General features: G+C 64.9%; 1 protein-coding gene across 1 annotated transcript; it reads left to right on the top strand.

Annotated features, from left to right (window-relative positions):
• The first annotated feature begins 4,149 nt into the window (after positions 1 to 4,149).
• LOC308528227 (ficolin-2-like) lies at positions 4,150 to 10,204 on the top strand. Its single transcript, XM_081103776.1, has 9 exons — positions 4,150 to 4,296; positions 5,353 to 5,466; positions 5,641 to 5,694; positions 6,075 to 6,110; positions 6,898 to 6,930; positions 7,461 to 7,588; positions 7,945 to 8,074; positions 8,607 to 8,741; positions 9,774 to 10,204. Exons 1-9 carry the CDS (start codon positions 4,203 to 4,205, stop codon positions 10,019 to 10,021), a joined length of 972 nt encoding a protein of 323 aa, XP_080959902.1. The 5' UTR covers positions 4,150 to 4,202; the 3' UTR covers positions 10,022 to 10,204.
• Positions 10,205 to 15,234: the final 5,030 nt, after the last annotated feature.

Genomic DNA, 15,234 nt, shown 5'->3' with positions numbered 1-15,234 from the left:
CGTGTGGTGTGCCGTGGCCCTGCGTGTGGCGCTGCTGGTCAACATCACCTCCCAAACCCGGCCTTTCCGAAGAGGAGGGGCCTCGGAGGGGATGGACCCGCGTCCTTGTCCGGGGCCTGAAGCCCCCTCCGGGCGCGGAGCCAGCTCTGCCCCCCACCGACGTCTCAGCCACCGTGAGCTCTTTAATTCGTTGTCCTTGTCACGGTGGCTGATGAGCCATGTGTGTGGGGGGCGCCGATGACCGATTCCTGGAGCTTCGCCGGAGGCTGGGGCCCCGCCGCCCACCCCAACACGGGCCAGAGGTCCCAGCCAGCGATCCAGGACCTTCGGGAGCCCTCCATCTGCACTGCAGGAGCGGGCGCGGCCCTCCCCACAGACCTCCCCACAGAAGGGTGCTCTCGGCTTTAACTGGGTGCAAGCAGAAGTCACCGAGCCTTAGACAGAGAAGGAGGTGCCACAGCGCAGCGCCCCGGTCCCCCCGGCGCAGAGGCCAGTGTCCGCGGCTCCCGACTGTCCCCGCTCTTTTCCTAACGGCCCCCGGGCACGAGCCGCCCACTGTGCCCTGGACCTTGTGCCGGGGTCTGGGGCGCCGTCTGCGATGCCAGAGGCCCTTCCTCTCGTCAGGTCGGGCCCTGCTTCTGGGCAGAGCGGAACCGTCCACGGGACGTCCAGAGGGGCTCGCCCATGCCCTCCAGGCGGCCTCTGTGCTGGCGGCTCACTCCATCTCACCCCAAACACCAGCGGGAGCAGCCCGGCCGCCACTGGGGGCTGCCGCTCTGGTCAGGAGGCCTTTGTGTTTGGGAAAGAGCCTGGTGGGTGCCCTTTGCGCTTTAACATTCATGTTTGGCTTCAGGAAGCGACACTTTTTAAACACAGCTTTCCCTGCGCTTTTACGGTCGGCTCAGAGACCCTGGCTTTGTCTCCCTAAGGCCTGCACATCCGTATGTTCCTTTAACACATTTTAATTTTTTTAAATTTTTTTTTTAATATATTTTATTGATTTTCCACAGAGAGGAAGGGAGAGAGACAGAGAGCTAGAAACATCGATCAGCCGCCTCCTGCACATCTCCCACTGGGGACGTGCCCGCAACCCAGGTACATGCCCCTGACCGGAATCGAACCTGGGACCCTTCAGTCCGCAGGCCGACGCTCTATCCACTGAGCCAAACCGGTCTCGGCCCTTTAACACATTTTAAATGCGTGTCTATTGCTGTTAGAGAGGGACAGGGAGAGGGAGAGAGACATCCATGATGAGAGAGCTTCACAGACAGGCTGCCTCCTGCACGCCCCCCACTGGGGATGGAGCCTGCAACCCGGGCCTGTGCCCTGACGGGAATGGAACCCTGACCTCAGGACGATGCTCCCCCACTGAGCCCCGCCGGCCCCTGTCTCTCCTCACAGTCAGCGTTTAGGGGATCTGAGGGCATCCCTTTAATCCATCAAATCCCTTCGACACTGTAAATGGCAGCGATAGTGTCCCTCAGCAATGGCAGCAATGGCGAGTCCCTCAGAGGCGTCTCACTGTCTGAAGCACCGACCTGCTCAGCGCTCAGCCCCCGTAGGAGCTGTTTCTCTTAGAGACTCAGGGAGCCCCCGCCCCTGCTGCCTGACGCCGCCCGTGAACAGGGCAGGGCTGCCGCCTGCCTGGCAGGGCCCAGCCCATCAGTGAGGCGCGAGTTTCCGACTGGGCTTATGAGACTTCATCTGTGACAGGCTGAGCTCTTTAAACATCAGAAGACTGTGAGCGAGCACACCATCTAGACCCCTCCCAACAGAAGTCATGCTTCGGTGACCTCCCTCATGGTAACCGCCGGGGCTTGCCTCGGACGGAGTCTTCCTGGGTCTCCGCGATGCTTATGTCCTGAGGGAGAGGCTCTTCCGACCTGAGCCACGGCCGGGCCCTGGGGGAGGGGGTCAGCCGGGGCTGCAGGGGCCCCTCCCCACAGCGAGTGGGTCCAGGACCCCGGACGCCAGGGAGGGGACGGGCCAGGTCCTGGGCGGGCGTGTCTCTCCGATAACAGTCCCTCCCCAGCTGTTTTCCAAGTCGGAGGCACCGAGCGACCACATGGCTATGGCGGGAGGTGGAGGCGGCCACCCGCAGGGGGGTCCCGGGCATGGGCTGTGGCCAGGCCCTACCCTGAGCCTTTCCCCGAGGCTGACGTGATGGAGAAACTCTATGAACAGACGGGACTGCAGCATTCTTCTCGGGCAATGCCTTCAAACCCCACCCTTTCCCTGAGCGGTGGCACTTTTTTTATGGAAGTGAAACTACTTTACAGAACAGGCTGTCCTAGGCAGAGTAACGCTCTGCAGACTTCCCGCCCAAACCCCCAAACCGGGCCGTGCCACCCCGCGTGGCCAGAGGGACGGCGCCTGCGGTGGACGGGAGGATCCTGCGTCGGGGGAGGACCCTGGCCTCGGGGGCCATCTCATCCGCGCATCCTTCCACGCGGGACTTTCCTGGCTGTGCTCAGAGCGAGATGGGGCCGGGAGCAGCCAGAGATGGGTGTCGCCGGCTTTGATGTTGGAGGGAGAGGCCGCCGCCACGGACTGCCAGAGGCCGCTGGAAGCTGGAAGGGGCAAGAACAAGTCCTCCCTGCCCTGGCCGGTGTGGCTCAGTGGTTGGAGCGTCAGCCCTCTGACTGAAGGGTCACGGGTTCGATTCCGGTCAAGGGCACATACCTGGGTTCAGGCTCGATCCCCGGCCCCAGCTGGGTGTGTGTGGGGGCAACCAGTCCATGTGTCTCTCTCACCTCGAGGTCTCTGTCTGTCTCTCCCCTTCCTCTCTCCCTTCCAGGCCAACAGGCCATGGAAAATGCTCTCAGGTGAGGATTAGCAACGGGAACAAAAGGGCCCATTCTCCCCGGAGCCTCCGGATGGAGCCGGCGGCGTCCAGGCCGGGGAGACCCACCGCGGCCTCTCAGTGCTAAACGCACGTCAGCTGCTTGAAGCCCCGAGTCTGTGCTAACGCGTCGCGGCGGAAGCAGGAAACCGTCCGTGCTGCTGGTGACCGGCCGAGCGGCTCTCCTTTCATTCCTGAAGGCCCTTCGCTAAACGGAGGCCGGACTGTCAGCGACCGAGCGGTCGGTCTCTCCCTTCACGCCGGGGCCTCCGACGGCTGGTGGCGAGATGTCTGTCAGCCATGCCCGGCGGCGAGGCTCAGGGGTGAGCGCTGACCTGTGAACCCGGAGGTCCCAGTTCAATTCCCGGTCACGGCACAGGCCCGGGTGTGGGCTCCATCCCCGGTGGGGGCGTGCGGGAGGCAGCCGATCCATGGTTCTCATCATTGATGTTTTTCTCTCTCCCTTTCACTTCCTCTCTGAAATCAATAAAAATATATTTTAAAAAGAAAGATGTGTCTGGGCCCAAGAAACCATGAACTCTCCCAGGTAACCTGTAGGCTCGGTCACCTGTAGGCAACCCGCTCCCAGGGCGGGAGAGGCGTGGACAGGGCCCGTGCCTCCCGTCCCTGCTGGGGCTGCGACGCTGCCACATGGTCCCGGGGACAATTCAGTGCCACCTCCCCACTCCCCACTCAGGCTGCTGCTGCCCCAGACCAGCTCCCAGTCCTGCCTCTGCAGGGCAGTCAACTCCTCCCCTCCCCTCTGCCCACCATGGACCCCAGTGAGTCTGTAACCCTCTGGAACCCGCAGCCCATTGCATGCAAGTGAGTTCCTGCCCGGCCACCCCTGCTGTCCTGCCAGTCCCTCCGGGGTCCCCCTGGGCAGAGCTGGGGGACCAGAGGGGGCTCCTGGGCTTTCTCTAAGGACACATGCAGGCAGCCCTGGCTGGTGTGGCTCAGTGGATAGAGTGCCAGCCTGCGGACAGAAGGGTCCCAGGTTCAATCTCGGTCAAGGGCACATGGGCGGGTTGCGGGCTGGATCCCAGGACGGGTGTGATTCTCTCTCACTGAGGTGTTTCTAGCTCTCCCTCCTTCCTTTTGTCTCCAAATTCAATAAAAACATATCCTTAATTAAATATAATAAAGACACACACAGGCCCTCCCCACACAGCCCTCCCCACCCGGGGCATCTGGTCCCAATGAGGGGAAGCTGGGCCACTGCAGAGGGGGGGCTGAGGGCGTGGTGGGGGGACCGTCCCCTGGGGCTGGGGAGGAAGTGGCTCACATGGGAGGGAACTAGAGCAGAGGCGGGGCTCAGGCAGCAATAAAAGGTGCGAGCGCCTTGGCAGCGGGATCTGGGATGCCGCCACCAGGATCAGGCGCTGCCATGGGGACCGTGGTCCTGGCCCTCGTCCTCCTGGGCACTGCAGCCACCACGACCGACAACTGTCCAGGTGAGCCAGGCGCCCGGCGGGCCGGTCTGATAAAGGTCCCAGAGCCGAGAGCCTCTTCACAGACCACTGCCTGCCCCCTGCCGGGTCCTTCCAGAACATTCTTCTTCAGACTGAGGCTTAACCACCCTCTGCAGGGGCACCTGCCTCGGGGTCCTCCTATGAGGGGCAAGGTGGTGTGAGGGGGGAGGCTGGAGAGCGCCCCCTTCCCCCAGCCCGGGTCAGTGCAAAGTCCCACCCAGTGCTGGGGGCCTTGAGCCTTGGGGGACAGGTGGCCCCACTGGGTCCCCGAGGTGGCAGAGGAAGAGGGCAAGGGTCCCAGGGTCTCCACGGGCCCCGACCTCCTTCCCTGGCCCAGGAGCTCTCCAGGGGGTGCCACCCCTCCCTCCGGAGTCTCTGGCTGTGGGAGAGGCTAGGACAGGGGAGGGTTTCCAGGTTCCCCACACCCTCCCTAGAGGCCGTGTTTTTGTGACGGACGCTCTTGAACTCTGAGAGGCAGGTGCCTCTCTGGTTCCAGTTCTGCGGGGGCTGCTGTGTGTCCTCGGATCACAGGGACCCCCACCCTCCGCACCCTCCAGCCCGGGATTCCCAGGCCACGTGCCCGGGGAATGGGGGTGACTCGCGGCACTGCCCCCCCCACCCCCCGTCACAGATGCGGGGGCTGCACTCACTGGACGGGCCGCAGTGGGGGAGCTCTTCCTAAGGTCTCACACATTCGCATCAGCCACTCTGACCCCCCAAAGCCTCCCTCTGCTCTCACTGTGTAGCCGGGCACAGAGCCCAGAGGGGCTGAGTGACTCCTGAGGACACACAGCCTGAGGAGCGGGTTCCCTGGGGGCAGGGGGACCCTGAGGCCGGGCCCATCACCTGGGGGAGGACCCACCACAGGCTCAGCAGAGGCGGGACCGCCTCCCCTCCAGGCTGGCCCTCCAGCTGAGGCAGGTGGTCCGGGCACAGCCATCTGCCAGGCCGGGTCCCCACGTTGGCACGTCCTTTAGGGTGGAGGGCGGGGCAATGGTGCATGTCCTCACCCTGACGGTTGTCCGTGCTTCTCTGCAGAAGTGAAGGTGCTGGGGCTGGAGGCTGACAAGCTCACCATCCTCCGGGGCTGCCCGGGGCTGCCTGGGGCCCAGGGACCAAAAGGAGAGCCCGGCGCCGACAACGGCAGGAGAGGTGAGTGCCCGGATGAGAGGGCACCCTGGTAGCAGGTCCTGGCCTCTGACTGCACAGCTGGGCACTAGGAGGGCTGGGGTCCGGGTCCCCTCCCTCTGGTTCCCGAGGGTCTAACCTGGAGATGCTAGGAGTCCGAAACCTGGAGTTTGCTCACTGACATGTTTAAATTTGCAGGAGAAGCAGGCCCATCAGGAGTCCCTGGGAAGGCGGGACCCCCCGGGCCCAAAGGTAACTCAGCAAAGAGCATGGAGAGCCCGGGCAGGACCCTCCACCCCCCAGGGGCAGGGAGAGAGGAGGAGCACTTCCCAGGTGTCACATGGGGCTTTCTAGGGGCCAACCCTGCTCTAAACAGGGTGCTCCCTCACCTTGGGCCTGGGTGTGTGTCCAGAGCCCCCGAGAGAGAGCAGGGCGAGTCCTGAGACCAGCACAGCACTGACCCCCGCCCAGCACTGACCGGCACAGAAAGGAGACCCGGCTCCCTTGGCCCTGACCTGTCCCCGCCCTGGGCTCTCTCGGCCCCAGGAGGGGGACAGCGAGTCCTCTGGCTGACGGGTCTGGCATGAGCCTGTCCTGTCCTCGAGCCTGTGCTGACACTCCTCTCTCTGCAGGAGACCGAGGGGAGAAGGGCGCGCGGGGAGAGAAAGGTGAGGCCCTCCCGCCCTCCCAGGGGTGGCTTCCGGACCCTGAACACAGGGGGTTCCCAGGGTGTGGGGCAGGGGCTGGGTGGAGAGCAGGCCTTCCCTCTCCGGGAGGGTGTGGAGGGCGGGGTGGGGCCACACTCCTCCCAGAGCCCGCCCAGCCCATCCCTCCCGTCCCGGCCTCGGACCCCTGAGCGGGGCCGGCCTGTCCTCCCGGGACTCCGCCTGGGGCTCCAGGAAGTTGGGCAGCGATTAAAACACAACGTCGGCCAGAGGCTGTGAGCCAAGCTGCGGTCACAGACCATGAGCAGATGTGGAACCTGTGCCCTGAACTGCCCATGACACGCGTGTGGCCCTCACACATGTCCGCGCTCCGTGTGCTGGTGCAGAGTCGATGGCACAGACACCTTCTCCACGGTCCCCGCACAAAGTCCAGGAAAGAGAGAAGGACCCGGACATGCACGCCCTGGAGACCCCTCTCTGGACCCGAGACAGTCACCCCCCCCCCCAGGCTCACCCCCTGTGGTCCGAGGTGCAGACACCCCTTCGCTGCCCTCCCCACCGAGCAGCCCGCTCTCTCCGTGTCCCCGATGCTGCCCTGGGCCCAGGAGGCAGCTGAGGCTCAGACTCCGCCTCCCGGGAGCACAGCCAGGGCCTCCCCAGGGGGCAGGCTGGGGCCTCCTGGGGGACCAGCCTCCTATAGAAGCATCTAGAAAGGGCCTCCATCGCCTCCTGGGGCGGAGGGACCAGGGCTTGGCCGTCCCGCCTCTCACGGGTGTTTCCTCTCCCCCAGGAGCATCGTGGGAAGCTGAGCGATGTGACACAGGTGGGCGACCCGCCTGGGTCCGGAGCCCAGTTTGGCCCGAGGTGGTGGGTGTGCCGGCCCTCCCTGCAGGGACCATGGCCTGGGGTCCCCCATGCAGCCCATCAGCCTGCAGCCCCAGAGGCCCCGCCCTCTGCCTCACCGCTGGCCAATCACATGGGACAGCACTCAGCCCCGCCCTCTGCCTCACCGCTGGCCAATCACATGGGACAGCACTCAGCCCCGCCCTCTGCCTCACCGCTGGCCAATCACATGGGACAGCACTCAGCCCCCCCTCCTGTCCTGCCTTAGGGACCCCAATGACTGTCCTACTCCCTTGCCCCCAAAATATTAGACCCCAATGGCCGGTGCCCCCGGACCAAGTTTGGGGCGCCCTGGGGCAGGAGGGGCGGGCTCACAGGGCCTGTCTGTCACAGCTGGGTGGCCCTGGTGGGGTCTCTGTCCAGCCCTGGAGCCTCCTGCCCACGCAGACCCCACTGTCCCGCCCTCCCTCCCTCCGTCCTGGGGCCTCCACGTGCCGCTTCCCTTCCCAGGACCTCGGAGCTGCGGGGAGATGCGCACCAGGGGCCGCACCCTGAGCGGCTGGCACACCATCTACCTGCCCGACTGCCGGCCGCTGACCGTGCTGTGCGACATGCACACGGACGGCGGGGGCTGGACCGTGAGTGCCGGCGGCGGGAGGGCGGTGCGGTGCTGGGGGGGCGGCTGCCGGGCCCGGGCCTCGCAGACCAGGCTCCACCCCGAGGACCCGCGCTCCGGGGCCCTTGTCACTGTCCAGGCCCCTGTGTCCGGGGCTGCCCCTTCCCAGGGGACGGAGAGAACCCGACGGGGTGGGTGAACCCGACCGTGGGCCCGGCCCCAGGGAGCCCGGTGCCTCCGGGTGTGGGCTCCGGGCCTGGCCTCCCCTCTCCCAGCTGCCACGTCCTCCTCGGTCCCTCGTGGGCGCCGTCTGCCCGCCCGGGGTCTGGGCTGTGGGCGGGGCCGTGCTGGGCGGCAGCGCCGTCTCCCCTCCCCCAGGTGATCCAGCGCAGGGTGGACGGCTCCGTGGACTTCTACCGGGACTGGGCCGCCTACAAGCAGGGCTTCGGCAGCCAGCTGGGCGAGTTCTGGCTGGGCAACGACCACATCCACGCCCTGACCGCCCAGGGTAGGGCCTGGGCCGTGGCCTGAGGTGTGGGGGGTGGGGGTAACCCTCCTGCCCCGACCTCCGACCTGGGCCACCTGGACGGAGCCCGCTCCTCCGCCCCCACACGTGTCGGCTCTGAGGACAGGAAGGTCCCAGCTTGAGGGGGCGCATCAGGGCCAGAGGAAGTGGGTTTGGGGGGCAGACCTCCTCCAGTCACGGCTGCTGTCATCTCAGAGGCCAAGTCGGGGGGGGACATGGAGGCCCTCGTCGGGGTCCGGCCCAGCGCCCAGCCCTGCCCTCGCCGCCCACCGTGCCCCGTCCCTGAACACACACGGGAGGCTGCAGCAACCCCACCCCCCTGGGCTCCTTCTCTCTGGGGCTGGAGGGAGGGCTGGGGTTTGGCTCAGACCCTGGGAGCACATGCCTCACCCCTCAGCGACCGGGACTTTCTGGGGGACCTCGAGGGTCTCCCTGGGTCCCCAGTGCACCTCGTCCTGGCAGCTCAGGGTCCCTGCTCCCGGGTCTGAGGCCCTGCCCCCCCCCCCCCCCGCAGGCACCAACGAGCTCCGTGTGGACCTGGTGGACTTCCAGGGCACCCGCCACTTTGCCAAGTACCAGTCGTTCAGGGTGGGGAGCGAGGCCGAGAAGTACCAGCTGGTCCTGGGGGCCTTTACTGGGGGCACCGCCGGTGAGTGTCAGCCGTACTGTGAGGGGTGGGAAGTGAGGGGGGTCAGGGGGGTATGGGCAGTGGGCAGTAGAGGGAGGGCATGGGGGTGGGCAGTGGAGAGCATATGTGAGGTGTCCTGGTTCTGTGTCCCTAGGGGGCCTGGTTTCCGGCCTCTCTGAGTCCGGCCTCTCCATCTGTATGTGAGGCGGGGGGTGGGGGGGTGGGTAAAGCTGAGGCTGGGGTAGTGTGTGGAGGCTGGGGGGACAGGAGCCACAGTGAGCTGTGTGGCCAGGGCTGGAGATGAGGCAGGGCCCAGACAAGGGCAGTGCTGTCCCTGCTCTGAAGGACCTGGGGGACCGGGGATGGGGATGAAGCCCAGCGGACAAACACAGGCTGTAAGGACAGGCACAGGCTGGGAGGGGACCGGTATAGGCGGGGGGGGGGGGGGGGGGGCGGGACAGGCACAGGCGGGAGGGACAGGCACAGGCAGGGGGGACAGGCACAGGCGGGGGGGACAGGCAAAGGCTAGGGGGGACAGGCACAGGCTGGGGGGGACAGGCACAGGCGGAGGGGGACAGGCACAGGTGGAGGGGACAGGCACAGGCTGGGAGGGGACAGGCACAGGCGGGGGGGACAGGAACAGGTGGGGGGACAGGCACAGGTGGAGGGGACAGGCACAGGCTGGGAGGGGACCGGTATAGGCGGGGGGGGGGGGACAGGCACAGGTGGGGGGACAGGCACAGGCGGGGGGGACAGGCACAGGCGGAGGGGACAGGCACAGGCTGGGAGGGGACAGGCACAGGTGGAGGGGGACGGGCACAGGCGGGGGTTGGGTGGGGGGGAGGGACAGGCTGGAGCTGAGTCCCAGGGAAGATTCTGGGCCCCGGGTCAGGGGCCCCCAGGCCTGTGTGGGCTCCTGGGGCCCTGGGCTGGGCGGTTGGTCTCCGAGGTGCAGGGCCCTGAGGAGAGGCGGGAGCAGGACCTGGGCGGGGACCCCGGGCAGCGCCTTCTCTTTAGCACCAACAGCACCTCCCTCCGTGTTCCCTCGAGCAGGCGACTCCCTGACGGCCCACAACAGCTCCCTGTTCTCCACCAAGGACCAGGACAACGACGGGCACACAGGGAGCTGCGCCCAGGTCTACCAGGGCGCCTGGTGGTACTACAACTGCCACGTGTCCAACCTGAACGGGCGCTACCTCGGGGGCCCCCACGAGAGCTACGCGAAGGGCATCAACTGGAAGTCGGGGAAGGGCCACAACTACAGCTACAAGGTGGCCGAGATGAAGGTGCGGCCCGCCTAGCGAGGCCAGCGCCTGCGGAGCCCCCCCTCCCCGCTCCCACGCCCTGTGCCCCTGCCCCACCCCCCACCCCCTCCCCGCTCCCACGCCCCTGTGCCCCTGCCCCGCCCCCCCAGCCTCCCGGAAGGAGGAGTTTCATTGTGAAAGTGTTTGCTGTACAGACAAGCATCGGGCTTTCCGGGTTTCATTGTGTCTCTTGAGCCTCGTTAGCGCCTTTGCCCAAAGCCTTTCCTGGGCGCAGGTGCTCACCGGTCAGGCGGGGGCGGCGGGGCAGGGGGCAGGTGGCTTTTCCAGGGACAACCCCACTGGCTGGGGCGATGCTTCCCTCACCCCACAGTCCTCCGCCCCATCCTGGCTCAGCACCTTCCCACACGTGTAAAAAGGTCGCCGTGACCCTGGAAAACTCTCAAGAAAGAGGGGAAACGTTAAAGGAACCACTTCTGCCCCAATAGGGGAGACGACGCTTTGGGGCAGCTGAGCCCTGAGAATGGCCAAACGCCCCCTGAGGAGCCAAGGGGCTCGGTGACACCACACACTGTGGGGCAGGGCCCGCCTCACATACAGCGGGAGCACCTGGCGGCCGCACAACTGGCTGCGTCACGGCCACCCAGCCTACAGGTGACCCAGCCTACAGGTGACCCAGCCTACAGGTGACCCAACATACAGGTGACCCAGCCTACAGGTGACCCAACATACAGGTGACCCAGCCTACAGGTGACCCAACATACAGGTGACCCAACATAGAGGTGACCCAGCCTACAGGTGACCCAGCCTATAGGTGACTGAGCCTACAGGTGACTGAGCCTACAGGTGACCCAGCCTACAGGTGACCCAACATAGAGGTGACCCAGCCTACAGGTGACCGAGTCTACAGGTGACCCAGCCTACAGGTGACCCAGGCTACAGGTGACCCAGCCTATAGGTGACCAAGTCTACAAGTGACTGAGCCTACAGGTGACTGAGCCTACAGGTGACCCAGCGTACAGGTGACCAAGCCTACAGGTGACTGAGCATACAGGTGATCGAGCCTACAGGTGACCAAGCCTACAGGTGACTGAGCATACAGGTGACCCAGTCTACAGGTGACCCAGCCTACAGGTGACCAAGCATACAGGTGACTGAGCATACAGGTGACTGAGCCTACAGGTGACTGAGCGTACAGGTGACCCAGGAGAATTCACAGTCTCTTGGGCCCCAGACACATCTTTCTTTTTAAAAAATATTTTTATTGATTTTAGAGAGGAAGTGAAAGGGAGAGAGAGAAACATCAATGATGAGAACCATGGATCGGCTGCCTCCCGCACGCCCCCACCGGGGATGGAGCCCACACCCGGGCCTGTGCCCTGACCGGGAATTGAACTGGGACCTCCGGGTTCACAGGTCAGCGCTCACCCCTGAGCCACACCGCCCGGCATGGCTGACAGACATCTCGCCACCAGCCGTCGGAGGCCCCGGCGTGAAGGGAGAGACCGACCGCTCGGTCGCTGACAGTCCGGCCTCCGTTTAGCGAAGGGCCTTCAGGAATGAAAGGAGAGCCGCTCGGCCGGTCACCAGCAGCACGGACGGTTTCCTGCTGCCGCCGCGACGCGTTAGCACAGACTCGGGGCTTCAAGCAGCTGACGTGCGTTTAGCACTGAGAGGCCGCGGTGGGTCTCCCCGGCCTGGACGCCGCCGGCTCCTTCCGGAGGCTCCGGGGAGAATGGGCCCTTTTGTTCCCGTTGCTAATCCTCACCTGAGAGCATTTTCCATGGCCTGTTGGCCTGGAAGGGAGAGAGGAAGGGGAGAGACAGACAGAGACCTCGAGGTGAGAGAGACACATGGACTGGTTGCCCCCACACACACCCAGCTGGGGCCGGGGATCGAGCCTGAACCCAGGTATGTGCCCTTGACCGGAATCGAACCCGTGACCCTTCAGTCAGAGGGCTGACGCTCCAACCACTGAGCCACACCGGCCAGGGCAGGGAGGACTTGTTCTTGCCCCTTCCGGCTTCCAGAGGCCTCTGGCAGTCCGTGGCGGCGGCCTCTCCCTCCAACGTTAATGCCGGCGACACCCATCTCTGGCTGCTCCCGGCCCCATCTCGCTCTGAGCACAGCCAGAAAAGTCCCGCGTGGAAGGTCGCGCGGATGAGACGGCCCCGAGGCCAGGGTCCTCCCCCGACACAGGATCCTCCTGTCCACCCCAGGCGCCGTCCGTCTGGCCACGCGGGGTGGCGCTGCCTGGTTTGGGGGTTCGGGCGGGAAGTCTGCAGAGCGTTACTCTGCTTAGGACAGCCTGTTCTGTAAAGTAGTTTCACTTCCATAAAAAAAGTGCCACCGCTCAGGGAAAGGGTGGGGTTTGAAGGCATTGTCCGAGAAGGACGCCCCAGGCCTGTCTGTTCATAGAGTTTCTCCATCGCATCGGCCTCGGGGAAAGGCTCAGGGTAGGGCCTGGCCACACATCTCCCGCCATAGCCATGTGGTCGCTTGGTGCCTCCGACTTGGAAAACAGCTGGGGAGGGACTGTTATCGGAGAGACACGTCCTCCCAGGACCTGGCCCGTGGCCTCCCTGGCGTCCGGGGTCCTGGACCCACTCGCTGTGGGGAGGGGCCCCTGCAGCCCCGGCTGACCCCCTCCCCCAGGGCCCGGCCGTGGCTCAGGTCGGAAGAGCCTCTCCCTCAGGACATAAGCATTGCGGAGACCCAGGAAGACTCCGTCCGAGGCAAGCCCCGGCGGTTACCATGAGGGAGGTCACCGAAGCATGACTTCTGTTGGGAGGGGTCTAGATGGTGTGCTCGCTCACAGTCTTCTGATGTTTAAAGAGCTCAGCCTGTCACAGATGAAGTCTCATAAGCCCAGTCGGAAACTCGCGCCTCACTGATGGGCTGGGCCCTGCCAGGCAGGCGGCAGCCCTGCGCTGTTCACGGGCGGCGTCAGGCAGCAGGGGCGGGGGCTCCCTGAGTCTCTAAGAGAAACAGCTCCTACGGGCGCTGAGCGCTGAGCAGGTCGGTGCTTCAGACAGTGAGACGCCTCTGAGGGACTCGCCATTGCTGCCATTGCTGAGGGACACTATCGCTGCCATTTACAGTGTCGAAGGGATTTGATGGATTAAAGGGATGCCCTCAGATCCCTTAAACGCTGACTGTGAGGAGAGGCAGGGGCCGGCGGGGCTCAGTGGGGGAGCATCTTCCTGAGGTCAGGGTTCCATTCCCGTCAGGGCACAGGCCCGGCTTGCAGGCTCCATCCCCAGTGGGGGGCGTGCAGGAGGCAGCCTGTCTGTGAAGCTCTCTCATCATGGATGTCTCTCCCTCTCCCTGTCCCCCTCTCACACCATGGACACTCATTTAAAATGTGTTAAAGGAACATACGGATGTGCAGGCCTTAGGGAGACAAAGCCAGGGTCTCTGAGCCGAGCGTAAAAGCGCAGGGAAAGCTGTGTTTAAAAAGTGTCGCTTCCAGAAGCCAAACATGAATGTTAAAGTGCAAAGGGCACCCACCAGGCTCTTTCCCAAACACAAACGCCTCCCCGACCAGAGCGGCAGCCTCCAGTGGCGGCCGGGCTGCTCCCGCTGGTGTTTGGGGTGAGATGGAGTGAGCCGCCAGCACAGAGGCCGCCTGGAGGGCATGGGCGAGCCCCTCTGGACGTCCCGTGGACGGTTCCGCTCTGCCCAGAAGCAGGGCCCGACCTGACGAGAGGAAGGGCCTCTGGCATCGCGGACGGTGCCCCAGACCCCGGAACAAGGTCCAGGGCGCAGTGGGCGGCTCCTGCCCGCGGGTCGGTAGGAAAAGAGCGCGGACCGTTGGGAGCCGCGGGAACTGGCCTCTGCGCCGGGGGGACCGGGGCGCTGCGCAGCGGCACCTCCTTCTCTGTCTAAGGCTCGGTGACTTCTGCTTGCACCCAGTTAAAGCTGAGAGCACCCTTCTGTCAGGGAGGGCCCAGGGCTGGGAGAGGGCCGCGCCCGCTCCTTCAGTGGAGATGGAGGGCTCCAGATGGTCCCGGCCCTCGGGGCTCGCTGGCTGGGACCTCTGCCCCGGGTTGGGGTGGGCGGCGGAGCTCCCAGCCTCCAGCGAAGCTCCAGGAATCGGTCATCGGCCGCACCCCACACACATGGCTCATCAGTCACCGAGACAAGAGCTCACGGTGGCTGAGACGTCGGTGGGGGGCAGAGCTGGCTCCACGCCCGGAGGGGGCTTCAGGCCCCGGACAAGGACGCGGGTCCATCCCCTCCCAGGCCCCTCCTCTTCGGAAAGGCCGGGTTTGGGAGGTGATGTTGACCAGCAGCGCCACACGCAGGGCCACGGCACACCACACGCTGGTTCCGGCCGAGGCCGGGTCTGATGCCGCTCAGCACGGCCGTGACCCCAACACCAGCCCCTTCTGATCCCCGTCTTTTCCCCTCAAGGCTTCGCACTGGGTTCTGTTTCTTTTGTTCAGTCCTCACGGGAGGACATTTCCCCATTAATCTTTAAACAGCGGTTCTCAACCTTCTGGCCCTTTAAATACAGTTCCTCATGTGGTGACCCCACCATACAATTATTTTCGTTGCTACTGTTATGAATCGTCATGTAAATATCTGATATGCAGGATGGTCCTAGGCGACCCCTGTGAAAGGGTCGTTCGACCGCCAAAAGGGTTGCAACCCACAGGTTGAGAACCCCTGCTTTAGAGAGAGAGAGAGAGGGAGGAAGGGAGGGAGGAGTAGAACAGAGAGAAACATTGATGTGAGAGAGACACATTGATGGGTGCCTACTGCACACGCCGTGACCAGGACTGGGGATCAAACCTGAGGTAGGTGCCCTTGACCTGGAGTCACACCGTCCACCCTTCGGTCCAATGCTGGTGCTCTAATCTCCGGACTACTCAGCCAGGGCTCCCATGGGATTCCTCACTGATGCACCACCGCCCTCCCCCGCGGAGCTGGGGGTCAGCACACACGCTCTCCCAGGCTGGCTGGTGGGGGGCGGGTCCTGCGGCCAGACCGTGTGAGTCTGTGCTCTTCCGCGTGGCCTGAGGCTGCAAACCTGCCGGGAAGGCAGACCGCTGGCGGGACAGGCAGGAGGCAGCGGCTGTGTGCCCTGGAGCGGCACTGCCACACAGGCGCCACGGGCCCTGCTTTGCACACCTCATCTGACGCCACCAGAACCTCCTACAGTGCCAGGGTCTGGGTGGCACGGACAGGCACCAGACGTGCACAGGACCAGTGACCGGACGACACAAATGTGACGGGAATCGTGTGCT

The sequence above is a fragment of the Myotis nattereri genome (genome assembly GCF_964212035.1).
Source record: "Myotis nattereri genome assembly, chromosome: 12".
NCBI classification, from domain to species: Eukaryota; Metazoa; Chordata; class Mammalia; order Chiroptera; family Vespertilionidae; genus Myotis; species Myotis nattereri.
Note: the sequence above shows the minus strand (reverse complement) of the source record. Positions and strands in the feature narration are given on the sequence as shown.

Excerpts from the sequence above, each read along its gene's own strand:
- LOC308528227 (XM_081103776.1), top strand. The coding sequence starts at position 4,203 with ATGCCGCCACCAGGATCAGGCGCTGCCATGGGGACCGTGGTCCTGGCC. Across the intron at positions 4,297-5,352 it reads CACGACCGACAACTGTCCAG|AAGTGAAGGTGCTGGGGCTG; the intron begins GTGAGCCAGGCG and ends GCTTCTCTGCAG. Across the intron at positions 6,931-7,460 it reads AGCTGAGCGATGTGACACAG|GACCTCGGAGCTGCGGGGAG; the intron begins GTGGGCGACCCG and ends TTCCCTTCCCAG.